This window comes from Phragmites australis, chromosome 19 (genome assembly GCF_958298935.1).
Source record: "Phragmites australis chromosome 19, lpPhrAust1.1, whole genome shotgun sequence".
NCBI classification, from domain to species: Eukaryota; Viridiplantae; Streptophyta; class Magnoliopsida; order Poales; family Poaceae; genus Phragmites; species Phragmites australis.
In genome coordinates, this window is record NC_084939.1 from 13,762,017 (window position 1) to 13,785,322 (window position 23,306).

Here is a 23,306-nt window from a genome sequence, read left to right on the forward strand (position 1 = left end):
TCTTTATGTGACGTGTACTGGAAAATGAACAGTCTGGAATCCTGTTCACGTTTACACTATGGCTCTATTTATAGCCCACATCCCCGCAATCACGGACCCGGTTTACACTTATTACCCCCTAACCTACTACATTCTCGGAATATCTGGGGGCAATATGGTACAATTAAGCATGGTCACATAATCACAACAGTACCCATGACAGCTGGGCCCACTATCCGGCTATTCCTCAACCGAAGGGTGTCGAAGCCCTCTCCGTCCAGCCTTCCGATGAGGTGCCTTTACCATCTCCAAGCGAAGCCTTGATCTTGTCTTCGCCACCACCAGGCAAAGGCCTGGTCCTGTCTTCGCCTCCATCAGGCGAAGGCCTGGCCCCATCTTCGCTGCCTCCTATCGAAGGCCTAGAGCGTGCACTGTAGCTTCGCCGGGTAGTCGGGGCAGACCAATCTTCGCATCCATCGGACCGGTTGTGGATGATTCCGCCGACACAGTGGTTGCCTCGTAGCGACTCCAACTCCAACTAACTTCGCAGTTGCCCTCGGGTATGGGGACGGCAGGGGATGATCCCCAACAAAGATCATGGATGGACCGAGCCGAGAAAAAGAGCGGGACGAAGCCATCCACGTTCATGCTAAGACGACCGCCTGTTGCTGTGTGTCGTGCTCACGAAGAAAGGTATCTAGCTGTTGTACGTGTGTTTATATTTTTTATTTAACTCTTGATTTTATTTAGAACTATAAAAGTGATCTAAAAATTTTAAATATTTTCTTAGCAAATTAGAACTCATTAGCAACCAGTTTTAATTAGTTTGATCAAAAAGCCCGAACCAATATTTAATTAAAATTCTCAATTAAACATACTTTTATAACTTCTAGCAATTTTTTATGCCTCAAGTAAATTCCAAATAACCTAGAAAAATTCACTAATATTCTTCTCATACAATGTACTAATTTATACAAATGCTTTCAACTCTAGATTATTTAGTGAAAAATAAGTTCTTTTATAATGCTCTATTTATATATATTTTATCATTTCATGTGATATTTCTTTTTAATTCAATTTGAATTAAAATAAATTTAAATATGTACTAAATCTATAAAGGATTAGTTCATCAAAAGATCATGATAACCATCTCAGCTCATCCAATCTATCCAACTAAATAGAAAGTTAGCTCATCCTATTCACCAAATCCCATAAAAAAAACATCATGATAACCAAATCAGCGCATCCAATACATCCAACTAAACAGAAAGTTGACTCATTCTATTCACTCAAATCCCAACAACAAAAAATTAACTATTTAAAAACATAGAATAATCCTATCCTATCTAACCTTAAACTCCAATTAAACACCTTAAATAGATCATACACCGGGCCGGGGTCTTCGGTCCAGAACGAACTGGCTTTCCCAGCCTAGCCCAAGGTTTGACTTACCGTTTTGAGGCTCGGTTACCGAGCCTGATCGGTAACAAAAATGCGAGGTTATCACGATAACCGCTCGAAATTCGACTAAAATTTGTACAAAATTCATTTGCTAAAATTTAAAATTTAATCAAAAATCTGTTAGAACCGCCTTTTGTAGCCAGTCGAATCGGACCGGTTACCGAGCGATTTTCTCGATTTATCGAGCGGTTTTCTCGAATTTTCCGTATTGTCGGTAACCGCTCGGTTTTGTCGGTAACTGCTCGATTTTCACGATTTATGGAGCGGTTTTCTCAATTTTTAGTGAAGTTAAAAAACCCAAAAATTAGCTAAATCTTGAAAAATCAATAACTAATTCATCTGAGCTTCAAATTAAGTGAAACAAATTTTGTTGATTTTCTTGTAACATAATCTACATGATAAAAGTATTTCTACTCGTAAAAAGAGTTAAAAAGTTTCTGGGAGAAAATATACTTGTTAAACCAAGTTAAATACATAGTTTACTCTTTATTAATCTAAAATCATGAAACTAATGTTGTTAGTCTTTTGATATGATCCTATATCTTTAAAAAATACATGAACTCATGAATTAGTTATTGAATCCATGGCGAGGGTCCTCCGGCGCGCCCAGCCCCTCCTCCGCCAGCTCCTCCGGCCGCTTCCGCCCCTCTCCTCCGGCTCTCCGTCGTCCTCGACGCCCGCACCGGTTCGTTCGCTCCGCCTTTGACTCCTTAGACTCGGACTCCTTCCTTTTCTTGTTCCAATCCCCGATCAAGGGCTTCGAACCGGGCTGTATGGAATCATTTAAAGGAAACGGGACAGGGCCTCGTCAGTCGTAGGTTTACTGGATCTTTTGGTGTCCGTTCGGCTGTTCCAAGTTGGGGACCGGATGCTCATGTGAAGAAGCTAGAGTGGATTGGATGGAATCCGTCATGGTGGCATGTCTTTGAACTTGAGAGCTCCTCAATTGTCAAAGAATCTGGTGCGGTTGTGGGTTTATGTTTAGGTCGGACTGGTGTTGTTGCCATGCGATTGGGGACAGTGAACCATGTGTTTCTATTCTAGCTGAAAGTAGTGAAATTAACAGCCAAGCATGGATTAGGATTGTAGGGTTGATGGTTGTGGTGATTACTGTTTTGCATTCTGCAGATGTCCCAATTCAGTGTACAATTTGTAGTTATATTGCATACATGATTGTGATAATTCGGTCGTGCGACTTTTTTTCTTTGCAATAGGAGGTGGTTTAGCAATAGGCCTCGCACTTGATGTTGTCGAAGCATGTTATCCAAGCTGAGACTAGTGAACCGAACGGCCAAGCATGGGTTAGGATTGTAGGGCTGCTGCTGCTGCTGCTGCTGAGCATTGTTTTGTGTTATGTCGATTTCTCAGTTCAGCGTGCACCTTGAAGTTGTATTTGCTACAGGATTACAATAATTCAGTCATGCAATTTGTCTTGACATGTCTCACGGTTGCGTTATAACTTTAATAAATTACCTTCCTTTTCTCTAATAATACTACTTACTTTGATTATTTCTATTTGATTCATGTTAAGTTGTATGCTTCTTGAATTTTCCAATGTTCTGCTGTGTTCTGCTTCTTGATTTTTTTCGATTTTTCTTTGGGTCTGCAAAATGGAAAGTCACCATACGTTTGAACAATTGTTTATATCTCTTAGCAAAGACAAAAGAGGAAAAACATGAACACACAGAAGACATGAATATCTTGAAATGTTATCCAACCTGTGGCAAAGAATTGATATCAATGAGCATACCTTTTCCATTACTTGAGGTCATCCAAGATCATGATTATCACTGTCTTTTGGAGGTTCTTATGATATATTGATATCATGAGTATGACAGAATCAAGAAGTGATACTTTCCTAAGTACGATCATTCTCTGCTTATTTGCAAAAGTGGGGAGACCATTATCCTATCAATTGGTTAATCTGCGAAGAACATGGTATCATAAATACTTGACTGCTAGTGGAGTCTTAAATAAACAAAAGGTTTAAAAATTCACGTTCAAGATGTAAGAATCATCATCATCATCTTCTTATTCTTTTCAGGGATGCTGCTATCAAAATTTGTCACATACAGTTCAACTGCGGAGTTTGTCTGCAGAAGGTATGCAAATGTTGGCCTTTATACTCAATTAATTATTGATATGATTTTCAGTTGATGTGTTGCTGATTATTTGTCACTTGTAATAATTATGGTATCATATTACTGCGGCAGCTAATGTGGACAAGCTTTTGCATTTCATAGTACTTATTCAGACACATTTTTGCAGCGTTCTTTTTTTGGATATAGAAATGTTCTGTATATTGGAGAATGAACTGAACTAACCTGTAGTATCGTAAGGAAATTGCTCTTCGGACTTTTGCTGCACAGGAGAAAGAGCAGAATGCTCCTGTAAGTATGAGAGTTGTGAGGTAAATACTACTCCATCCAGACATAAATACTTGGCATTTTGGACAAGGTCCGGTCAATTTTTTGAAACTTTAACTATCAATAACTTTTAAATATTTAGTTCGCAAACATGAAAATAATATGTGTAAATTTGCCTTGAAAAATACTTTCATAATGTCATAAAGTTGTTATATTTTATAAATATATTCCATTAGAAAATACTAGCAAAGGTAAACATTGGAGACCGTGTAATGTCCAAAACGTTAAGTATTTTTTACTGGAGGGAGTATTCAGGTTTTAGTTACTAAGGATGACAGGCATAAAAATAGGCGATGTCAGGAAATCGTGGTGTCTTATTTTCGTTACAAAATTCATTGGGGCTATTTCTATATGCTGTGCGATTTCACTTGAATGTTGAAATGATGCTGGTGCATTATGTACTCCTCTGTTTCTACTTTGCAATGGTGATGTTTGTTATTGGTTTCCATATTCCTTAAAATTTTATCATACCTTTTGTTTTCCTTGTTGATTCTGGATTACCTGAGCACTCAGTTTCAAAAGAACAAGGATCTCCTTTGTCAAACTTTCAGTGAATTTATTGTTTGTTTCAGTTTGTATTTGTCCACTGACACTATGTTACTATTACTTGTTACTTGCTAGGGAGAGAACAGTCAAAATCAGATGACGATAGTTACAGAGAGGAAGGTATTAAGCAAAAAGACTTTGCGCTTCAACAAGCTCTTGACCAGATTACATCTGCATTTGGTGAGGAGTCAATAATGTGGCTAAATCACTCATATGGTCGTAAAGAAGTTCCTGTTGTATCTACGGGATCCTTTGCATTGGACACAGCTTTAGGAATTGGTGGACTTCCAAAGGTCAGCTGTTGGTATCCAGGATTCTGGGATACAGTCTATTATTACATGACTTGCCAGTCTACTAACCTATTATTCATCACGTGAACCAGCATATATTATACTAATAAGTAGCAATCGCACAGCAAGGTGGATCTCACAACGTTAAGATGTAATTTTAAGCACGCACAGAACAACGTTTGATTTAAGGGTAATGATTGCCTAGAAAAGGATATGCTTGTATTGTTGATTCACTGATTAAATTCTGAACGAATTTCCTTTCAATTACACATACAGTTAATTTTGCATTATATTTATGCTGTTTATTCTTTTCTTCACTCTTGACTTTACATTTACGAACAGGGTAGGGTCATTGAAATTTATGGTCCAGAGGCTTCGGGGAAAACAACTTTGGCACTTCATGTCATAGCTGAAGCACAGAAGACTGGAGGTAAGTCAGTATTCTTTACAACTGATCTCGTGTGAGCTACTTACCTTAAAACATGCCAGTAGAGTTCGAAGAACAGAAGCATTTCTCTTTTAGCTAAAGTATATTTGTCAGGAAGAAAAAAAAGTCATAGGATGGGTATTGGGGACTATTAACCAAGTCATCAGTGTTAGCATCCATTACTAACAATCTTGCACACGGAGATTCCTTTGACTTCAAAACTATGAATATATATTTTTTTTTTTGACAAAAAGTGTTTCAGTTCATGGCTTTATATTTAGTCGTGGATGACAAATCTGGAATAGTGTTAGTACTGAAATTATTTTTGTTGTTATGTCTTTGGATATAAGGTTTGTGAATATGTACTTTATTATAGAAAATTATCTTTACTTTTCCGTTGTTTCATATCATTTGATTTCTTTCATTGGTGGTAACCATGCCCAGCTTTGCGGTTTGAAAGGACAAGCGTGACTTGTTCTTGTTGAGCATTTCATACCATAATTTAATAGTTCATCTATCTATAATTATTGTTTTATAGTTATACCAAATTATTTATCTAGTTGGAAGCACTAACTTGGTCTAGTTGGGGACCGGGAATAAAGGAGTATCCAAATTTTCCTTAAGAATTTCTCATATGGGGCCCACAAGTCAAATTGTTGAGAGTTCGTCACTTTTATGTTAACAAGCTGGCTTAAAGGCATGTATAATGTGCCATCTTAGCTCTCTTGATATGGAGCAAAGAAAAACAAAGAAGACGTCAACTGATAAGAGACAACACTAGGCGTGAGACACATGATTCTAGGCTTCTAGCGTGATTATTGGGGTACATACGCAGTTCTGGCAACTGGCAAGTGTTTGGTTTGCTGGCAAAGGCATTCCAAACTTTCTCCTCATTGGGACCCATTGATCATTGGCTATTTTTCTTCCAAATTTTGCCATAGTTGTGGCGAAGAAATCGTTCGCTACTACAGTTGTGGCACGCCTCAACACAAAATTATATTGCGGCCTATGGATATGATCCAAGCAGGCTCTTAGTTATCTTAAGTCTCCACATAAGCTCACAAATTAGAATCCCACCTAAGTTGTCTCTATGATCCCACATGCTTTTAGTTCTTGCATGGACCAAATAATATGGTGATCAGCTCTGAATTTCAACTTTTGGGACTATATGTATTGTTTGGTTCTAAAAATTTACAATGTGTTTTAGTTTAGTAGGAATATATGCTAAAAAAGGATTGATTACAAGTGAAATAAATAAATGATATACACCACATGATTTACTAGTCCATAGTGCACGAATACATAATGATATTAACTTCCATAGTGCACGAATACATAATGATATTAACTATGAATAGAAAAAAAAACACAAATAGGTTACTTAAGCCAAATATGCTTGATTAAATATCTCGAATTGGAACTGCTGGGTGAGCACGAATAGTGGAATTCCTAAATAGCATGTTAACAAAGCAAATGTTCTGGACATTATTGATTTCTAGTGGAGATAGAACAATTGATGGCCTTGAGGTCTCCTTCATGTCAAAGGATTGGTACTCATTTCTTATTCATCTAATTCTTATTATGAAGAATGATCCAAGCTTGCACAATTTTTTTATAACCAGCCATCTCGAAATACTTGTTGGAGAATGCATAATGTTAAGACAAGACTGCAATACCCTGGATTTTTGCTTGACATCTTGCGTTTTGATATCATGGGAAAAATTTGCCCTTGCATTGATAGATAATGAAATTTTCTCCATGAAGATTGCGCATTTAGTGTATATTCCTTCAACATGGTAGAACTTGTGTTATGTCGCATCTAATTGATAGAAAATTGTCATGCGGTTTTAAGACCAAACTAAATATAAACTATATGTATGCCAGGATCAAGTTACATATACATAGTGACGTCATAAATGAGTAACAGACACAATAATCATTATTACAACGTTAATTTATTACATCAATGACCCCAAGGGTCTAAAAGGAAAAAATATATATATAGCAGCGAAAGACTCAACGCGGCGTTGAGCTCCATAAGCAATCGACCGAAAAGCCGCACACCTAGAACTCAGTTTCGTCTTTCGGGAAATTCTCGAATTCTTCGCCTTCTAAGCAACAAGATGATGGTAGAGAGAAAGCGTGAGTACATGCCCTCAACATATCTTCTAGGATTTGATTTGTCCTTTCTGTTTGTCCATCGGTTTAGGGGTGATACATCGAGCTAAAGTTTAACTTAGTATCCTTGGACTCTTGAAGCTTCTACCAGAATCGTGATGTGAACTGAGTGCCTCGATCTGACACGATGCCGTGAAGACAAACAATTCGCGACATATAGAGTTCTACAAGTTGTGCACTTGTATATGTGAGCAACCTTTGTCAAGCGATCTACTACAACCCATATCGAATCATGACCGGATTGGGTACGAGGTAACCCAACAATAAAATCCATATCGATCTCTTTCCATTTTCATTCAGGAACCTTCAAAGGTTGAAGTAGTCTAGCAGGTCTCTAATGTTCTGCCTTTACCCTATGACAGGTGTCACACAATGCTACATATTTTGTGACGTCACGCTTCATGCCATACCACCAATAGTGTTCTTTCAAATCTTGGTACATCTTAGTACTGTTTGGATGGATGGAGTAGGCTGACTCGTGGGCCTCCTTCAGAATTATATCTTTGAGCTCTTTTTGATTCGGTATGCAAATGCGTTTTCCAAACCATATGGTGCCTTGATCATCTTCGGAAAATCCAGAGGCTTTGCCTTCCTTTATATTCTACTTGATTTCCTTGATTTTCTCATCTTCCATTTGTCCTTTACGGATTTCTTCATTTAGGATGGGCTCGATTTCCATGGCTACAGGTCTTTAATCCGTGACAAATCCCAAGTTGAGTCGCTGAAATTCCTCGTACAGGGCCAGTTGAGCTTCCTCTACCATGATGTGTTGTAATACACCTTTCGGCTCAAAACATCTGCGACTATGTTGGCCTTCCCAGGGTGATAGTGGATTTCTACGTCGTAATCCTTGATCAATTCCTGCCATCTACGTTGCATTAGGTGAAGATATATTTCAGGCTCTTGTGATCTATATAGATTTCACACTGATTATTGACGAGATAGTGTCTTCAAATCTACAGAGCATAAACGACTGCACCTATCTCTAAATCATGAGTCAGATTGTTCTTATGATTCCTCAATTTCCTAGATGCATAGGCCACAAAATGTCCTTGCATAAGAACACATCCAAGATCTTGCCAAGAAGCATCACAATAAATATCAAAATTCTTACGAACATCCGGTAAAATGAGTATCGCGACCGTAGTCAATCTGTTTTCAACTCTTCAAAACTAGCCTGACAAGCTTCAAACCATTGAAACTTCTTATCCTTTGGTAACAACTCCGTGAGTGACTTGACTACTTTGGAAAACCTTCTATGAATCGACGCTAATACCCTGCTAATCCAAGAAAATTCCGGATCTCTGAGACAGTCTGGGGTGGCTTCCAATTCAATACATCTCTAATCCTGCTTAGATCTACAACCACTCCACCTACTGAGATGACATGGCCAAGGAAAGAAACTTGTTTCAACCAGAACTCACAACTGGTTATCTCTAAGCTTTTGTCAAATGAGTCTTAGATGTCCTTCATGTTCTTGTTCATCTCATGAGAAAATCAGAATATCATCAATAAAAACTACCACGAACTTATCCAAGTACCCTATAAACACCTTGTTCACGAGGTACATGAAGTATACTAGGGTATTGGTTAACCCAAAGGACATAACTGTAAACTCATAAAGACTATATCAGGTACTAAAAGCTGTCTTGGGTATATCCAACTCTCGGATCTTCAATTGATGGTAACCTGGACGAAGATCAATCTTGGAGAAGACACATGCTCCTTTTAGCTGATCAAACAGATATTCAATCCTAAGTAGCGGGTACCTATTCTTAATGGTTACCTCATTGAGTGCTCTATAATCCACACACATTCTCTGGTTACCATCTTTCTTCTCCACAAATAGAATTGGGGCTTCCCACTGTGACGAATTCGAGCGCACAAAACCCTTGTCCTTTGACTTTTGGATTTGCTTCTTAAGTTTTGCTGGTTCATTTGCAGGTATTCTATATGGCCGTTTAGATATCGAGATTGTTCTTGGTACGAGCTCAATGATAAACTCAACATCTCGGTCTGATGGTATACCTGACAAGTCATTAGTGAAGACGTCTGGATACTCGCACACCATGTTGCTTGCTTACATGGGAACACCCTTCAACTTATTGAGTGCACATTCTCTAGTAGACAGAATGGTTGCTATGAACTCGATTCTGGTACCGTCTCCATTGGTTAGCTGAATTGCTCTAGGGGCACATTCTATCGTCCCATTGAGCTTTGCTAACCAATCTATCTCGAGAATAACATCTATGTTGTTGGACTCCAAAACTATAAGGTTGGTCAGAAAATCTACCTCCCTTATGTTTAGAATGTTTAGACATACCTTAGGGCATATATACTTTGCCATCATTTCTTCTACAGGGGAGCTAATAATCATTGATTGCTTCATGGATGTAATAGGTAGATTATACTTTGCAACATATTGTGTGGTGATGAAAGAATGTGATGCTTTGGAATCAAATAATACTGATGCTAGTTTGAGTTGACAAGAAACATACTAAGCACAACATCCTGAGCATCCTGGGCTTCCTCAGTAGTGACGTTGTTGACTCTTCTATGCACATAGTTCAATTGTGCACAATTGCCCTGTTCTGGTGCCTAATTGTCATTGTATACCTAGTTTTGAGCTTGACCTTGCCTAGAACTATTGTTGTACTGTCCCTAGGTAACTGTTGGGAGCTTTTTTGGGACACTTGTTGGCACAATGTCCTTCACCACAGTTGCAGCATGCCTTTCTAGTGAAGGGAGCTTGGTTGCCATTCTTTGCCTGGGTGCCTATGGTGGTGCATAACAAGGTGCCTGATAGCTCGGACGCGGAGCTTGAATCTAAGGCTTGTTCTGGTTCTGTTGACGAAAGATAGGTCATTGCTGAGGAGGGTTGTAACGGGGGTGAGAGTTACTGCTTGAACCCTGACCTTCAGAGGACATCTTCCTCTTGTTCTCCATCTGGTAGCGTTTGTTTTTCACCACTAATGCCTTATTCAACATGGTTTGGAAATTGGGGAAGTCCTGAGGAAGTAAGGTGTATTGAATTCCGTCGTTCAGACCCTCGAGGAAATGCTCCTATTTCTTCTCGTATCGACATCTCCCGGAGCATACCTCGACAAATGGGTGAATTTGGCAACTTACGCACTCACTGACATTGATCCCTGCTTCAATTCTTGGAATTCCTTCTTGATTTTCATGGCTCCGGCAGGCACGTGATGAGCGTGAAAGTTGTTTTTGAACTCTGCCCAAGTGATAGCTTGAGCATCCTCATGAGCATTGGTGTATGCGTCTCACCAATCCGCTGCAGGTCCCGTGAGTTGGTGCGAGGCGAACTAGACTTTTCCCCTGTTATTACACTAGGCAATCTGGAGCTTCTTCTCGGTAGCCTTCAACTAATCGTTTGCATCTATTGGTTCCACAGCTAGTGGGTAAGACCCTCTTCCCGAAATCTCCTATGCCTCCTGTATTAGTCCCTGGATCAAGTAGCTGATACGCATAGTGTATCATAGTCATACATCGAATATAAAATATTAAGGTTACAGAGTACAAAAGATCTTCAAATCATACGGCATATTACCTAAGCTCCCTAAGCTCATGGTAGGTAGGAGGTTTGTACCCAGAACCATATTGTGCAGTGGCCTCTATAGCAATCTCAAACTGCCTAGAATTTGCGGCATTGAATGGTATACAACACTCATAAAAGAACCTGGCCCACTCCAAGTTGACAACTTCTCTTCTTTTGTCCTCATGCTAGCTTGGATACTGATATGAGAGGGACCCTTCGAATGTCTTCCACAATCTTTTTTGGAGTTCTCCTAAGCATTGAACCGACTAACTTTGTGTTGGGCTCTTTTGGTGCACTGAATTTCAAAAAGGTAGATTGTTTCCTTTTGGCAGCTATCCCTGAACTAAGATGCACAATGCTTCTAGAAGCATCTTAGGACTCCTCTGTCACATCAAGCACATCATCATCTTCTCCTTGAAGCCCTCCATCATCATCAAGCAGAAGTGGTCTCTTCTTGCCCTTCCAAGCAGCTTGCATCTCCTGAGCGATAGCTGGTGTGGTTTTGCCACACTTCAGAATAACTCCATAACCACCCACAAGATGCTCCTTGAACCATGTAATTCCTCCAGTTACAGTTCTATCACACAAGCAACACTGCAAGAGATCTCTATTACCAATAGTCGGCCAAAATGTATATTTCCATCCAGGATCATTTAACCTTCCCGGCTTCTGCTTTGGATTAGTCTTTGGATCATAATTGATGCGGTGTCCGAGGCCTTCGCATTTCTAGTCTCTTGAGTAGCCATGTTCTAAAAAAAAAAGTGACAACAACTAAGAATTTCAGCAACTAGAGCAATATGCCAATATGCAATGCAACATCAAGAGCAATATGTCGACACTTAGCACTTTAACTTTGAATAATATAAATACTGCAATATACATAGTTTGATTTTCAATGCTCTGTTTGTGACTGATCTATATCTCTGTGAAGGTATTTAACTCTTGAATCTTGATTGTTTTTTCCTAATTACATTGGTTTTGAATGCACTTGTAGTCTTGATTGTACAGAATATTAGTTCAAGCACAAAGCTAGGTAACAAATCACCTAGGAAAGCTAGATAATCCACTTTTCCCTGTGCACTTCGGTACTTCAGTCTTCACAAGAGCAGAGAGGGGTGCGGCCGTGGAGAGCAACATACCAGGGGGAGCAGAGAGGGGTGCGGTATGGAGTCTGGAGTCTGGACTTTCTCCTGCAGCGACGGGCGGCCAGAAGCGGAGCAATTTCAGGCGGAGGGCGGAGGATTTCCAGAGTCGGCGGAGGTGGATGCGCCGGCGGAGGTGGAGGCGGCACTGCAGCGGAGGTGGAGGCAGGCAGGCAGCGGATGTGCAGCGGGCCGACGGAGCGCGATGTGCTCTGCAGCAGAGGTGGATGCGCCGACAGAAGGGGGTTGCAGAGGTGGAAGCAGAGTCGGCGGAGGTGGATGCGCCGGCGGAGGCGGCGCCGCAGTGGAGGTGGATGCAACGGATGTGCAACGGGTCGACGAAGCGCGATGTGCAACTAAGGTCTGATTCTGGACTCTTCTAATCCTCTCCTTTGGAACTTACGGCGCCCGTCATATGCCACATGACGCCAAATCATGCCATAGCGACGCCATATAGACGCCATTCCGATGTGGTGGACGCCATAGATTCCGGCGACGTGGCGTCATCGTGGCGAGGTCCAAAATACCGTCACGCCGCCATAACGACGATATGGCGACGCCATGATAACCTTAGTTAGACTAACCCCAAGGGATTCCCTTCAGGGGTCAGATTTCCGTCCTGAAAGGATTTTCGTTCCCTTCAGTGCTCCAACGGTTCCCCTTCACGGTTCCCGTCATGACGGAATTCCCAGGGTTATTCCCTTCAGGACAGGATTCTCTCTCCTTTCCCTTCGCGATTCCCCTCGAAGAGAAGCTGTTGGAGATGAGAGAAAATAAAGGGAATGGAAACGGAAAAGGGAATCGGGAAGGGAACGAATGAAGGAAATATGGTTGGAGATGGTCTTATGGTACTTATGGTGCAGTTTACTTAACCTTTTTATGTAAGTTTTTCTTCTAATTATATATATGATTCTTGCGCACACTTACCTATGCAATGATTTGATATAGATGTATCTATCTTAATTTATCTATTTCACTCACTATCAATTCACTTTTATCATGTATATGTGTTAAAGTAGAATATCTTCTACGTTGTTGCAACCAAGCAACACATGCAGTCTACGTAGTGTTGGTCACCAGTTTTTTCTTTTTTGGCTCATGCAAGAAGTAAAAGCTTAGGGGTTACACAGGGACAAGTGGACAACCCATCCAGTAAGTTGTAGTTTTCTCTACATCCTAGTAGTGGCTGAGACAACACCATTGTACGTACATGCCCTATTTTGTTTGCTAAGAAAAGTTGCAATAGTTTGGCAGTTGAATGGAAAAGTTCCTAGTTTACTGTGGTTTGTAAACTAGTTTTTTCCAATAGAGGGGTGCTGCCTCAAGATTTCAGTATTCACATGTGCTCCAGAGGACTCTGTTTCTTATGTGATCTCATTGTTTGTGCTTATTTTTACAGGATATTGTGCTTTTATTGATGCTGAGCATGCTCTGGATCCGACCTTCGCAGAATCTATAGGAGTGAAGGCAGAACATATGCTACTGTCTCAACCAGACTGTGGTGAACAGGCCCTTGGCCTTGCTGACATCCTAATTCGAAGTGGCTCTATCGATGTTGTGGTTGTGGACAGTGTAAGTACACAGTTAGGGCCAAGGGAAGCCCAAACAAATAGCCTGCTTTTGCTGACTTCTAGCTGTGGTTTCTGAAAAGCAAAAACAATCTTTACTACTACAGAAGCCACAAAAGCTAGAAGCAATCTTTTGTTGACTTCTACCAGCAACATGCTTTTAGAAAAGCAACAGCTTGTAGAAGCCTAAACAAGCAGGTCCTTAGTATCCTCAGCTCTCTATGCTTTGCTTCTGCATTCATGCTCCCTGGTGCCTCCAGTGCTTGAAAGACACTAATAGTCTAATAATATCTGTGATGCAGTTCATCTTGAATAACAATTAAAAAAATATATTTTTGTAGACATCTGCATATTTACCTAATTTGATAACTTCAGTGCTCTTCTTTATCATACTTGTGATATAATCTAGAATTCTGTTCGATCTACTGATATAACTTTTCTAATTCACACTCTACAATAAAACTGCCACATATGGAAGTTCATCTGGTTAGATATTGGTTACTGCTGACATTGTAGCATAATTACACATGCAGGTAGCAGCTCTTGTTCCGAAAACAGAACTGGATGGTGAGATGGGAGATGCGCACGTTGCACTTCAAGCAAGGCTTATGAGTCAAGCACTTCGCAAGTTGAGCCATTCTCTTTCACGCTCCAGGACAATCTTGTTATTTGTTAACCAGGTTTGTCATTTGTTCAATTCACTGATCTAGTACTGGTGAAGCAAGCTTCTCTCTGAACTAACTGTTTCTGATGAATTATTCGAAGGTTACTACTACATGCTTCTAGTTATGCTAAAGAAATTTGCTTTGGAATCTTGGATACTAACCTCACTTACTGTTTATTTCTATCGAATGGACCATTTGAGTTTGACTTACTCAACCTTAACATTATACAGACATCAGGTCCACTCTATTTAGGATGCTGCTCCTTTATTGTCAAAAACTATATATCATGCATATGTTTATCTAATAAACACACTTCAAAATATTCCATTGCATAATATTATTCAAAGCATGTAATTTATTGCATTCTAATAGGCTGTTTGTGTCATGGCAATACGTTTTAACTATGAAATAAAAAATAAATTATTAGTCAACCATATGTGCAAAATAGCATAGGGAATATTTTTATTACAGTTGTTTGATGGAATAGGCCAGGGCGCTACATGAAGCATGCCTGGGATTTCATGTTCCATATTATGCGACCTGTAGTTAGTTTCATGCAAAAAATTGGGTCAAATCTGTATACTTGTGTAATCTATTCTTAAATTTGTAATTTCTTTCTAATTTTTCCAAATACCACCAGTTCTGCAAAATTTATTCATTCGTTTAACATTATCTCTTAATTTGCTTTCTATGTTTGTCTTTAGATAATAGAAATTGTTTATTTTTGGGCATGTCCTGGCGTGTGTACAGCTAAGATCGAAACTAAGCACATTTAGTGGGTTTGGAGCACCAGCGGAAGTAACTTGTGGAGGAAATGCCTTGAAATTTTATGCTTCGGTTCGCTTGAACACCAAAAGGGTCGGTCTTATAAAAAAGTCTGAAGAGGTAATGCATCCTAATGATATTCTTGAACTTTGTTGGGTAAATCTCGAATCCAGAGAATATTTTTAGACTTACTAATAGGACTTTAGTTTTGTGAATGCTCTTTTCCTGCAAACTTGTACCCAGCATAGCTCAGGCCTTTTTTTCTTCAAAATTCTAGTTCTAGCCAACTAGATTGAATTCACATTTGACAAATAAGCAGGAACTGTTGTCGGAGTACTAAAAGGCTTCATTTGTAGGCACTGGATTGAAGTCACTCATTATACTATTTTCTAATCCAACTCTGTTCCAATAAACAGGTTGTAGGTACACAAATTCAAGTCAAGATTGTGAAAAACAAACATGCTCCACCGTTTAAGACGGTACAGCTTGAGCTCGAGTTTGGCAAGGGCTTAAGTCGTGAATCAGAGATTATTGAATTAGGGCTCAAGCACAAGTTCATAACAAAATCAGGATTGTTTTATCACATGAATGGACTGAATTTCCACGGCAAGGATGCCATCAAACATTACCTTGCTGAGAACAGAGATGGCCAGGAAGATCTGATGGCGATGATAAGAGAAAAGATAATGCACGATGAGTCCCAGCTCGATAGAAAAAAGGAGGATGCTAACCCAGATACGAGTTTAACAGAAGAGATTGTTACAGTGACAGATGAAGAGGTACACGACGAGCTTGACACAGCTAAGTAACGTGACAGAAATGTAAAATATGCTGCTTGCCATCTGAGCTTGGAAGGATGAAAATGTGAAATCAATTTAAGAAAGGTGCGCAATCAGGACCGAGTAGTGTAAGCATCTATCAAAGTTTTTGCTTTCCTTATGTATATTTTACAATTGTAAATATTTTGCTCTTTCGTCTTTCAAAAGTTCACCATATGCCTGGTACATACCGGCTTCTTGGCACGCTGGTCACAGTACCTGTCAAAGATTAATTCCTAATAATATGTTTGTAAATTGATTTGGTATTTTCGAGTGCAAGGATTAATTACGAGATAGGACAATCGATTTATACAGGTTTGGGTCTTCGATTGGAATATTCTATGTCTTGTGGGAGTGTTGCTATCGTATATTGATGATCTCGAATACAAGTAATGAGGCTAAATCTATTACAGAGAGTCTACCAGACTTGATCTAACCTAAAGCTAATGTCGTCGAGTACTTTCTCTGCTAGGGTCTTGATGTTTGCCTCGAGTTCTCTTCCTATGTTTTCCTTGTGTGCTGTTCTCCTTTTTCTTTTCTTTCAGCTTTTTCGTCTTATATAGGGGTGATGTACTGACTCCTGTCCAGTCGTGGTCGATAAGAAATTGTCTTCCTTGATGTTCAAGTAGATAGATCTGTTTTGAGTATTAATTGTATCGAGTTAGGTAACTAATCAAAACCTTCCCGATATGTACTTCCGTGATTCCGGATGTATCAGGTACTGTTGATTCGGCTCCGTGATATCGATAATTTCTTAATACGTGTTGTATATACCTTGTTCGTATATGATATATTCTTTATGCGCATATATCCCATGATTAGATATTTGATAGTAGTCCCCTAACTCTACTTAAGAGGAGAGGTTTTCATAAGCGTTCACTCGATTATCGCTAAGTTTAAGTTTGGTCGAGTAAAGTGGATTAGTCTCATAGTCAAAGGAATTGAGCATAGGCGGGTCCTTTCTCGAGTATCGAGTGAAAGCATAGTCGGGTCGAGCGTCTTGTGGCTAACTGCACTCGAGACTTGAAGGAAAAGACTAAAGAACTCAACTGATCGACATCCGACTCTGAGTAGAGTTAAAAAAACCTTTCAAAAATTAAAACGGTGGGAGTTGGCGTATTTAATGCGGGAAGAAGGGCGTGCAAAGATTCGCCGTCGTCATCATACCGCTTTTCACGCTAGTCGAAGCATGGTAAAAACAGGCGTTATTATCGAGACGGTAAACTTTTGACTATTTACCCGTATGACTTGGACTTGTGGTGGCCATTCCTTGTCATTGCCACCAGTCTTCCTGCCCAATCCTTTTCGCCCCAGCACGCACTATCGCCAGAAAGAACTTCTAGATCCATGGATCCCAACTCTTCCTCTGAGATCCCGACTTCCTCCTCACCGGAGAAGCAATCGAACGCAGCAGCTGTTGGCACCTCGCCTGATTAGTACGATGAGGCGAGGTTTATGATCAAGGCCTGGACACCCTCGGCAATGCAAGAATCTAAGCTGGCGGAACTTGAAGCGGAAGGAGTGGTGTTGCCGCGCAGCTTGTTTGAATGGAGGACAACATCTGGTGAGAGATACCCTTCCTGCAAGATTGAGCTTGAATTTGTAGTTTTCGAGTGCTTCTTCCGTTGTGGTTTTAACATTCCTCCATCCAAGTTTCTTCTCAATGTACTCAACCGATATCAAATCGAACTTCACCATCTGAACCCCAACTTTGTTACCATGTTGAGTGTTTTTGTTCATCTTTGTGAGGCCTTCCTTGGTATCGAGTTAAGTCTGAATCTTTTTCAGTACTTCTATAAACTGAAAAGAATTACTGAGAACAAATGTGTAGGAGGGTGTGGTTTCCAATTGAGGAGTGGAATGAGAAATTCCTACATCTTGGTTCCCTTAACCTCTTCTTGGTTTAAAGATTGGAAAAACTTTGGTTTTACGTCTCCAATCCTGACCCAATTGGTTTTCCATTAGTGTATAGAGGTCTTTTTCCCGTCCAAAATCCTTCTTAGACACAAGATCACCGAGAGTCCGACCACACCACCTATTTCGCCAACAAGATTGGCATGTTGAGGTAATTTGTCCTAATCGGGTGACATGTGGCTAAAGACTTTATTAGTAAGAGATTAAGTCCCATGAAGGCGCGAATACGTCTGGCTTGGGAATACAATGGGGATGAGGATGCTTCCAGGTATGCAGCCGGATGTAAGGCTTAATTAACATTTTGTTCTTTTTCGTTTCGCTATGAACTTAGAGCTTTATCGAGTAAACCTTTCTTCTCTTTTCAGCTCTACCTACTCAGGATATCACTGCCCGATTGAACAAGCTTTTCTCTTCCGACGCACCAGAGTGTGATATTATGCCTTACTCCCTTAAGAATCCTCGACTAGATGTAAGGGTAGCAGTTGAAAAGTAGGACCGGTGATCGTCCATTTGATCTGACTTGTTTGTATGATCGTAGGCTCCAGTCTTCCGCCAAGAACACATCCTTTCGAGTGAGGTATTTGATCTCGACGGCACCTCTTCTGTTGATGCTGTCGACAAGGGGGAAGGGATCAGCCAATGAGAAGGCCGAGGGGTCTCTTCGATCGAAGAGATTATCCTCGTCTTCTCAATTGCTACCTGATCTGAGCCCTCTCAAGCGCAAGCAAAGGAGTCCTCAGGTATACTAATTGAAGTTATTATTATCTCGTTATTTCCTTTCAAATTATTAAGTATATGCTTGAATGCATTCGGTTTAGATGAGTGGCCTCTTGTTAGGGAATGACGAGTGTACCAACTCAATCGCCTCGTCGAGCAACCGCCGCTCTCGATGACCCGGTCGAAAAGGTAACTCTGAGTCATCGATTTCCTTTCGATCATTCTATAGATGGCGAGTTGCATGGATGGCTCTCTTTTTTAGGGACGTTTGGCACGTCCTCGCAACCGCCAACTCGATGGACCATTATGCCTGATGACTCGACTAGAGAGGCAATTTCAGTTCAATTATCGCCCTTTAGTTGGTCATACTTTCACTCAATAATGCATTCTTATTATTTGGTTCTTTGCAGGCCACTTATGACTTGACTTTGCCTGGTCCATATGTAACTCCTCCACCGGCTCCGTCTACCGGACCAAGAACAAAGAAGGTGTCCTCAAAAAGGCAAAAGGTGTCCTCTTCTCTTATTCTGTTTATTGCAGACTATCGACTGAGACGCAGACCAAGGCTGCCAGCACCTCGACCAGTCATCTGGGGCTAAATTCTCCAGTTGACTTGGCCTCAGCTCCAATCAGAGATCCTGCCTCGAGCGTGCCCGAAGAAGACCTGCAGCTCAGGGGAAGTGAAACTTCAATACTGATTCTGACTAATGATCTGTGGGTGGCAATAAAAGCTCTTCTCCGGGCTACAAGCGCTCAAGTAGCTGCCGCCGAGGCCATCGACCACAAAAAGCTCAAAGACAAGAGGGAGAAAATTGAACATAAGTTTGTTCTTGATCACAAGTGTGTGATTCAATTATTGGGTGACTAGCAAAGAATTATTGTTTGGTTTACCTTCTTCTTGCTGACGCAATGAAGAAGGTTAACGACGATGTCAAGTTTTGGGAGAGACTCAGGAATCAAGTGAACACTACTCGAGCAGAAAAGAAGGCGATCATGGCTGAAAGGGATGCTGCTGTTCTAGCCCTTCAAGAGCTGAAAGAGCAGACCCTCGACCCTATGTCACAAGTAGCCTCCGCAAGTGCTGCCACATTGCTAGGTATTCTCAAGAGCTATAACCCTACGCTTAATACCTCATTGGTGACAGTCAGGTTCAATTGTACTAGCGAGGAAGCCGCAAAACTGGTCGAAAGCGTCCAACCGGTAGTTCCAGCATTTGTCGAGTCTTTGAGGCTTAGTTTGCCTAATGATGATAGTGGGGAGAATCCCTCAAACTGATGGTCGAGCCTGTTCTGGTACTTGTAAGATATATTTTATAATCTGAGAATGCCCGCAACGATGCTATACTTTGCCAGTCTATTATGCTTTTGTCTGCTATTTTCTTGTCAATTAAATAGGATTAGCATAAGTAGATGCAAAAATTGATAGATACATGTTGTCATTGTTCTCAAGACCATACAATTATGTATCTATCAACCTGAAATTTTAACTAGATAAGCTATTAGATGTGCGGACCTCTAGTACTCGAGAAGACCATAATAGTAAGGAAAAAGACTAATACAGAGCTTAGAGCATATCAGATTTTCTGTGAACTTTTATCAACTTGCACATTCAATCAGCACATAAACATGAACTTGATAGAGAGCACACGCGAGGCAGACTAAGACTTCAGAACCCTTTTGGCTGTTAGGCGTGTGATGTCTGACAATCTCTATGCCGTTATGCCTCCTGAGGTATAATTGTCCGTCATCGACCCAACACATGTCTCTGTTGGTTCTATTCAATGTGATCGACGTAGAGCCAGATAAAATTTTGCAAAAAACATGGTATTATGATGTAGCCCCCGACTCTATGGTCGAGGAAGAAATTACTCGATCGGAGAGTAAAAAGGGACATACCTGCATCATTGGTCGATAATGTAGTCGAACAAAGAGTAAAGTTCCAGCATCGAAGGTATGCGATGTAGCCCTTGACTCTCTGTTTGATATGGCAATCAAGACAGAGAGTAGAGCATATGCATCGTCACACCATCCTCGACTGAATACTCGAGAGTGCAAGCTCTCGAGCATTATTGTTTTAACTACGATGTGAATATCGAGTGAGCTCGAACCGCCGAGTAGGTGGACATTAAAAACCCACTCTTGTTTGTGCTCGTTTTCACTGCAATCTTGATTTGACACGTCATATTGACCGCCCATCCCTCTTTGCAGAGATGAGACAAGCCATAATGACGTCTTGACTTCGTCGAACACTCTACGTGCCTGAGGCGACGTCATCATTTCGGATCCTGACGACTACGTTTATACAGTAAGACCCGTTCCCCTCGCTATAAATAGAGGGGACTCGAAGCCGTATGTCTTTCATATCGCCCCCCTTTGTTTCCTTTTCCCATTGCCTTCTAGGATTTGTGGAGCTTGAAGCTATGGCCTCCACTCCATCTCTACCTCGTGAACTAATCCTAGAAGTCCTTTCCCCGAGGCTTCTCGCCATGGTCCCTCCTGAAATCATCATTGTTTCCTCCAACGATGAGGACTCGAGTGGTAGGCCTAAGAAAAAGAGGAAAAAAGCGTCCACCGTAGATAATCACCGTCCCCTCATTCAGCGCTTTTGCCATTACATCAAGACCTATGCTTTAAGCTAGACGGTGTAGCGCTCCACACGAGGGAGGATTGAGGATGGTGGTGATCTCGTCCGGATCATCGACCAAGCCGCCATCGAGGTCTTCAACGGTGGAGCCTTCAGGTCATCACTAGCTAGGAAGGCACGGTCGTCTTCTCCGTCGACAACCACTAGATCGCCCTCGCACCAGGCAGGAGACCACTCGGCATCACCGACACCGGTCATAAGCTCCAGAAGGGCCTTCGCCTCGGCCACTTTTCCTGGCCCTTATGCTGGTTGATGGTCGATTCCTCGGGTGATCACCTGCCGCCCGAGGGAGGAGTATAAAAAGTTCCTTGACTCGTTCAAGGGTGAATAAGGTTTTTTGAAAGATCTAAGCTGATCCTTTCTATCAATTTTGTACTAGCCACACAGATTAGAGTGAAAAAGAAAAATTATGTAATCGAGTAGCTAACCGAATCGAATGTAATCGACCTGTAACCTATCTTTTCTATGAATAAAACTTTCAGAGTTGATTGGTATTCTACGAGTGCTCGAGTATCTCGCCGTTTGGAGTAGATAGCCATATCGACCCAGGTCGAGTGACCTCGACTACTACGTAAGGTCCTTCCCACTTAGGCGATAACTTGTGGCGCTAGGCCTATTTCTACACCTTCCGTAGTACGAGGCCCCCAATAGCGAGTTGTCTGGGTTGAATTTTTTGGCTTTGATATCTACGCAACACCTGCTGATACTTAGCGGCTCGAATAGACGCTCGATCTCAATACTCCTCGAGTAAATTTATGTCATCCGCTCGTAAGTGCTCCTACCCTTCTTTAGAGTAACTTTCCACTCGAGGTTATCTGAACTGCAATTCAGTCGGGAGCACCGCTTCCGCTCCATAAACTAAGAAGAAAGGAGTTTCACCGGTGGCCCTATTAGTCGATGTAAACGACTCATAGTACCGAGGGAAGCACTTTTACCCAGCGTTTCGAGTAAGCCTTTAGCCTGTCAAAGACCCAAGTTTTGATACCCTGCAAGACTATACCATTAGCGCACTCAACTTGACCATTACTCTGCTTGTGAGCTACTGAGGCGTAACAAGTCTTAATGCCGAATTCTTCACAGAACGCAATAAAGGTTCCACTTCTGAACTGGCTACCGTTATCTATAATTATCCTATGTGGAATACCGAATCGAGTAATTATGCTCCTCACGAACTTCTTGGCCACTTCTGCGATTATATTCCCTACGGGTTTGGGCTCCATCCACTTTGTGAACGTGTCGATAGCCACAAATAGTAATTTGTAACCACCTTGGACCCTTGGGAACGGTCCCAGGATATCCAAGCTCCAGACGGAGAAAGGCTGAGAAAGAGGGATTGTTTGCAGAGCTTGGGCTGGTCAAGTGGTTTGCCTTCCGAAAAAATTGGCAGCTTTCGCACTTTTTGACCAGCTCGGAAGCATCCTAGAGGGCAGTCCGCCAATAGAATCCCTGGCGAAAAATTTTTCGGACCAAGGTGCGAGAAGACGCATGATTACCACACGTGCCTCCATGGATATCGAGCAATATTGTCAGGACCCCGAACCCGGGTTCCCCTGTGCCTCCCGTATCAGTCCCTGGATCAAGTAGCTGATACGCACAGAATTCAACAGCATGATATCAAATACATACATCGAATACAAATAAATAAAATAAATACCTAAAAAGTGAAAAGATGGTCCGGTGGACAAGTATCCACAGCAGACCAGCCAGGCAGAAGAGCCTGCAGCGCAGTGGAGCGAAACGACGATGCAACCCAATGCCACAGGCAACTCGGGTGCGGACGTGACCTTAGACTTCTTCTCTTTGACTTCAACTGGGTTGAGACTGATCTCCAATTCAACAATCTGAAAGCAACAAGACTAAGTACGAAAGATACTCAACAAGTCCTATACTACTTCAAGGGGTTGATAGATGCATAATGGGTATTTTAAGGATAAGACTTTGCGACATAGTTTTGAGCGTAAAGCAGGTTTTATGCAAGTATCCAATTATACTCTCCACTGTTATCCTTTTGAAATAAATGCATCAAAGCTTTTGAAAACAGTTTTAAAAGTAACAATTGCAAGCATCTTCTGTTGGTACTGAGTATCACCTCAAGTTCCCAACGTATTTAGAAGGTGACCTGGTAACAAAGCTTTCAAAACAGTTTTAAAACCGGGTAACAAGCTTTATCTAGGGGTTTTTGGTCCTGTGAGGGGCTATACCTCACTCCGCAGT

General features: G+C 41.2%; 1 protein-coding gene across 4 annotated transcripts; it reads left to right on the forward strand.

The window, feature by feature from the left end:
* The first annotated feature begins 2,008 nt into the window (after positions 1-2,008).
* On the forward strand, positions 2,009-16,077 carry LOC133899944 (DNA repair protein recA homolog 3, mitochondrial-like). 4 transcript variants are annotated; one of them, XM_062340989.1, is made up of 9 exons: positions 2,009-2,125; positions 3,485-3,542; positions 3,780-3,850; positions 4,488-4,592; positions 5,045-5,132; positions 13,402-13,574; positions 14,104-14,250; positions 14,986-15,120; positions 15,417-16,077. In XM_062340989.1, the coding sequence occupies exons 1-9, from the start codon at positions 2,024-2,026 to the stop codon at positions 15,807-15,809; spliced, it is 1,272 nt and encodes a 423-aa protein (XP_062196973.1). In that variant the 5' UTR covers positions 2,009-2,023; the 3' UTR covers positions 15,810-16,077. The 4 variants fall into 4 exon arrangements, with proteins under 4 accessions (XP_062196973.1, XP_062196972.1, XP_062196975.1 ...); XM_062340990.1 differs by lacking the exon at positions 3,780-3,850 and adding an exon at positions 3,279-3,378 and having other exon boundaries at positions 2,022-2,125; positions 4,488-4,705; XM_062340988.1 differs by lacking the exon at positions 3,780-3,850 and having other exon boundaries at positions 4,488-4,705.
* Positions 16,078-23,306: the final 7,229 nt, after the last annotated feature.

Bases quoted from the DNA above. Each gene is read 5' to 3' on its own strand.
- LOC133899944 (XM_062340988.1), top strand. From the start codon at position 2,024: ATGGCGAGGGTCCTCCGGCGCGCCCAGCCCCTCCTCCGCCAGCTCCTC. The intron at 3,543-4,487 runs GTATGCAAATGT...GTTACTTGCTAG, and splicing joins GCGGAGTTTGTCTGCAGAAG to GGAGAGAACAGTCAAAATCA. The intron at 13,575-14,103 runs GTAAGTACACAG...TTACACATGCAG, and splicing joins ATGTTGTGGTTGTGGACAGT to GTAGCAGCTCTTGTTCCGAA.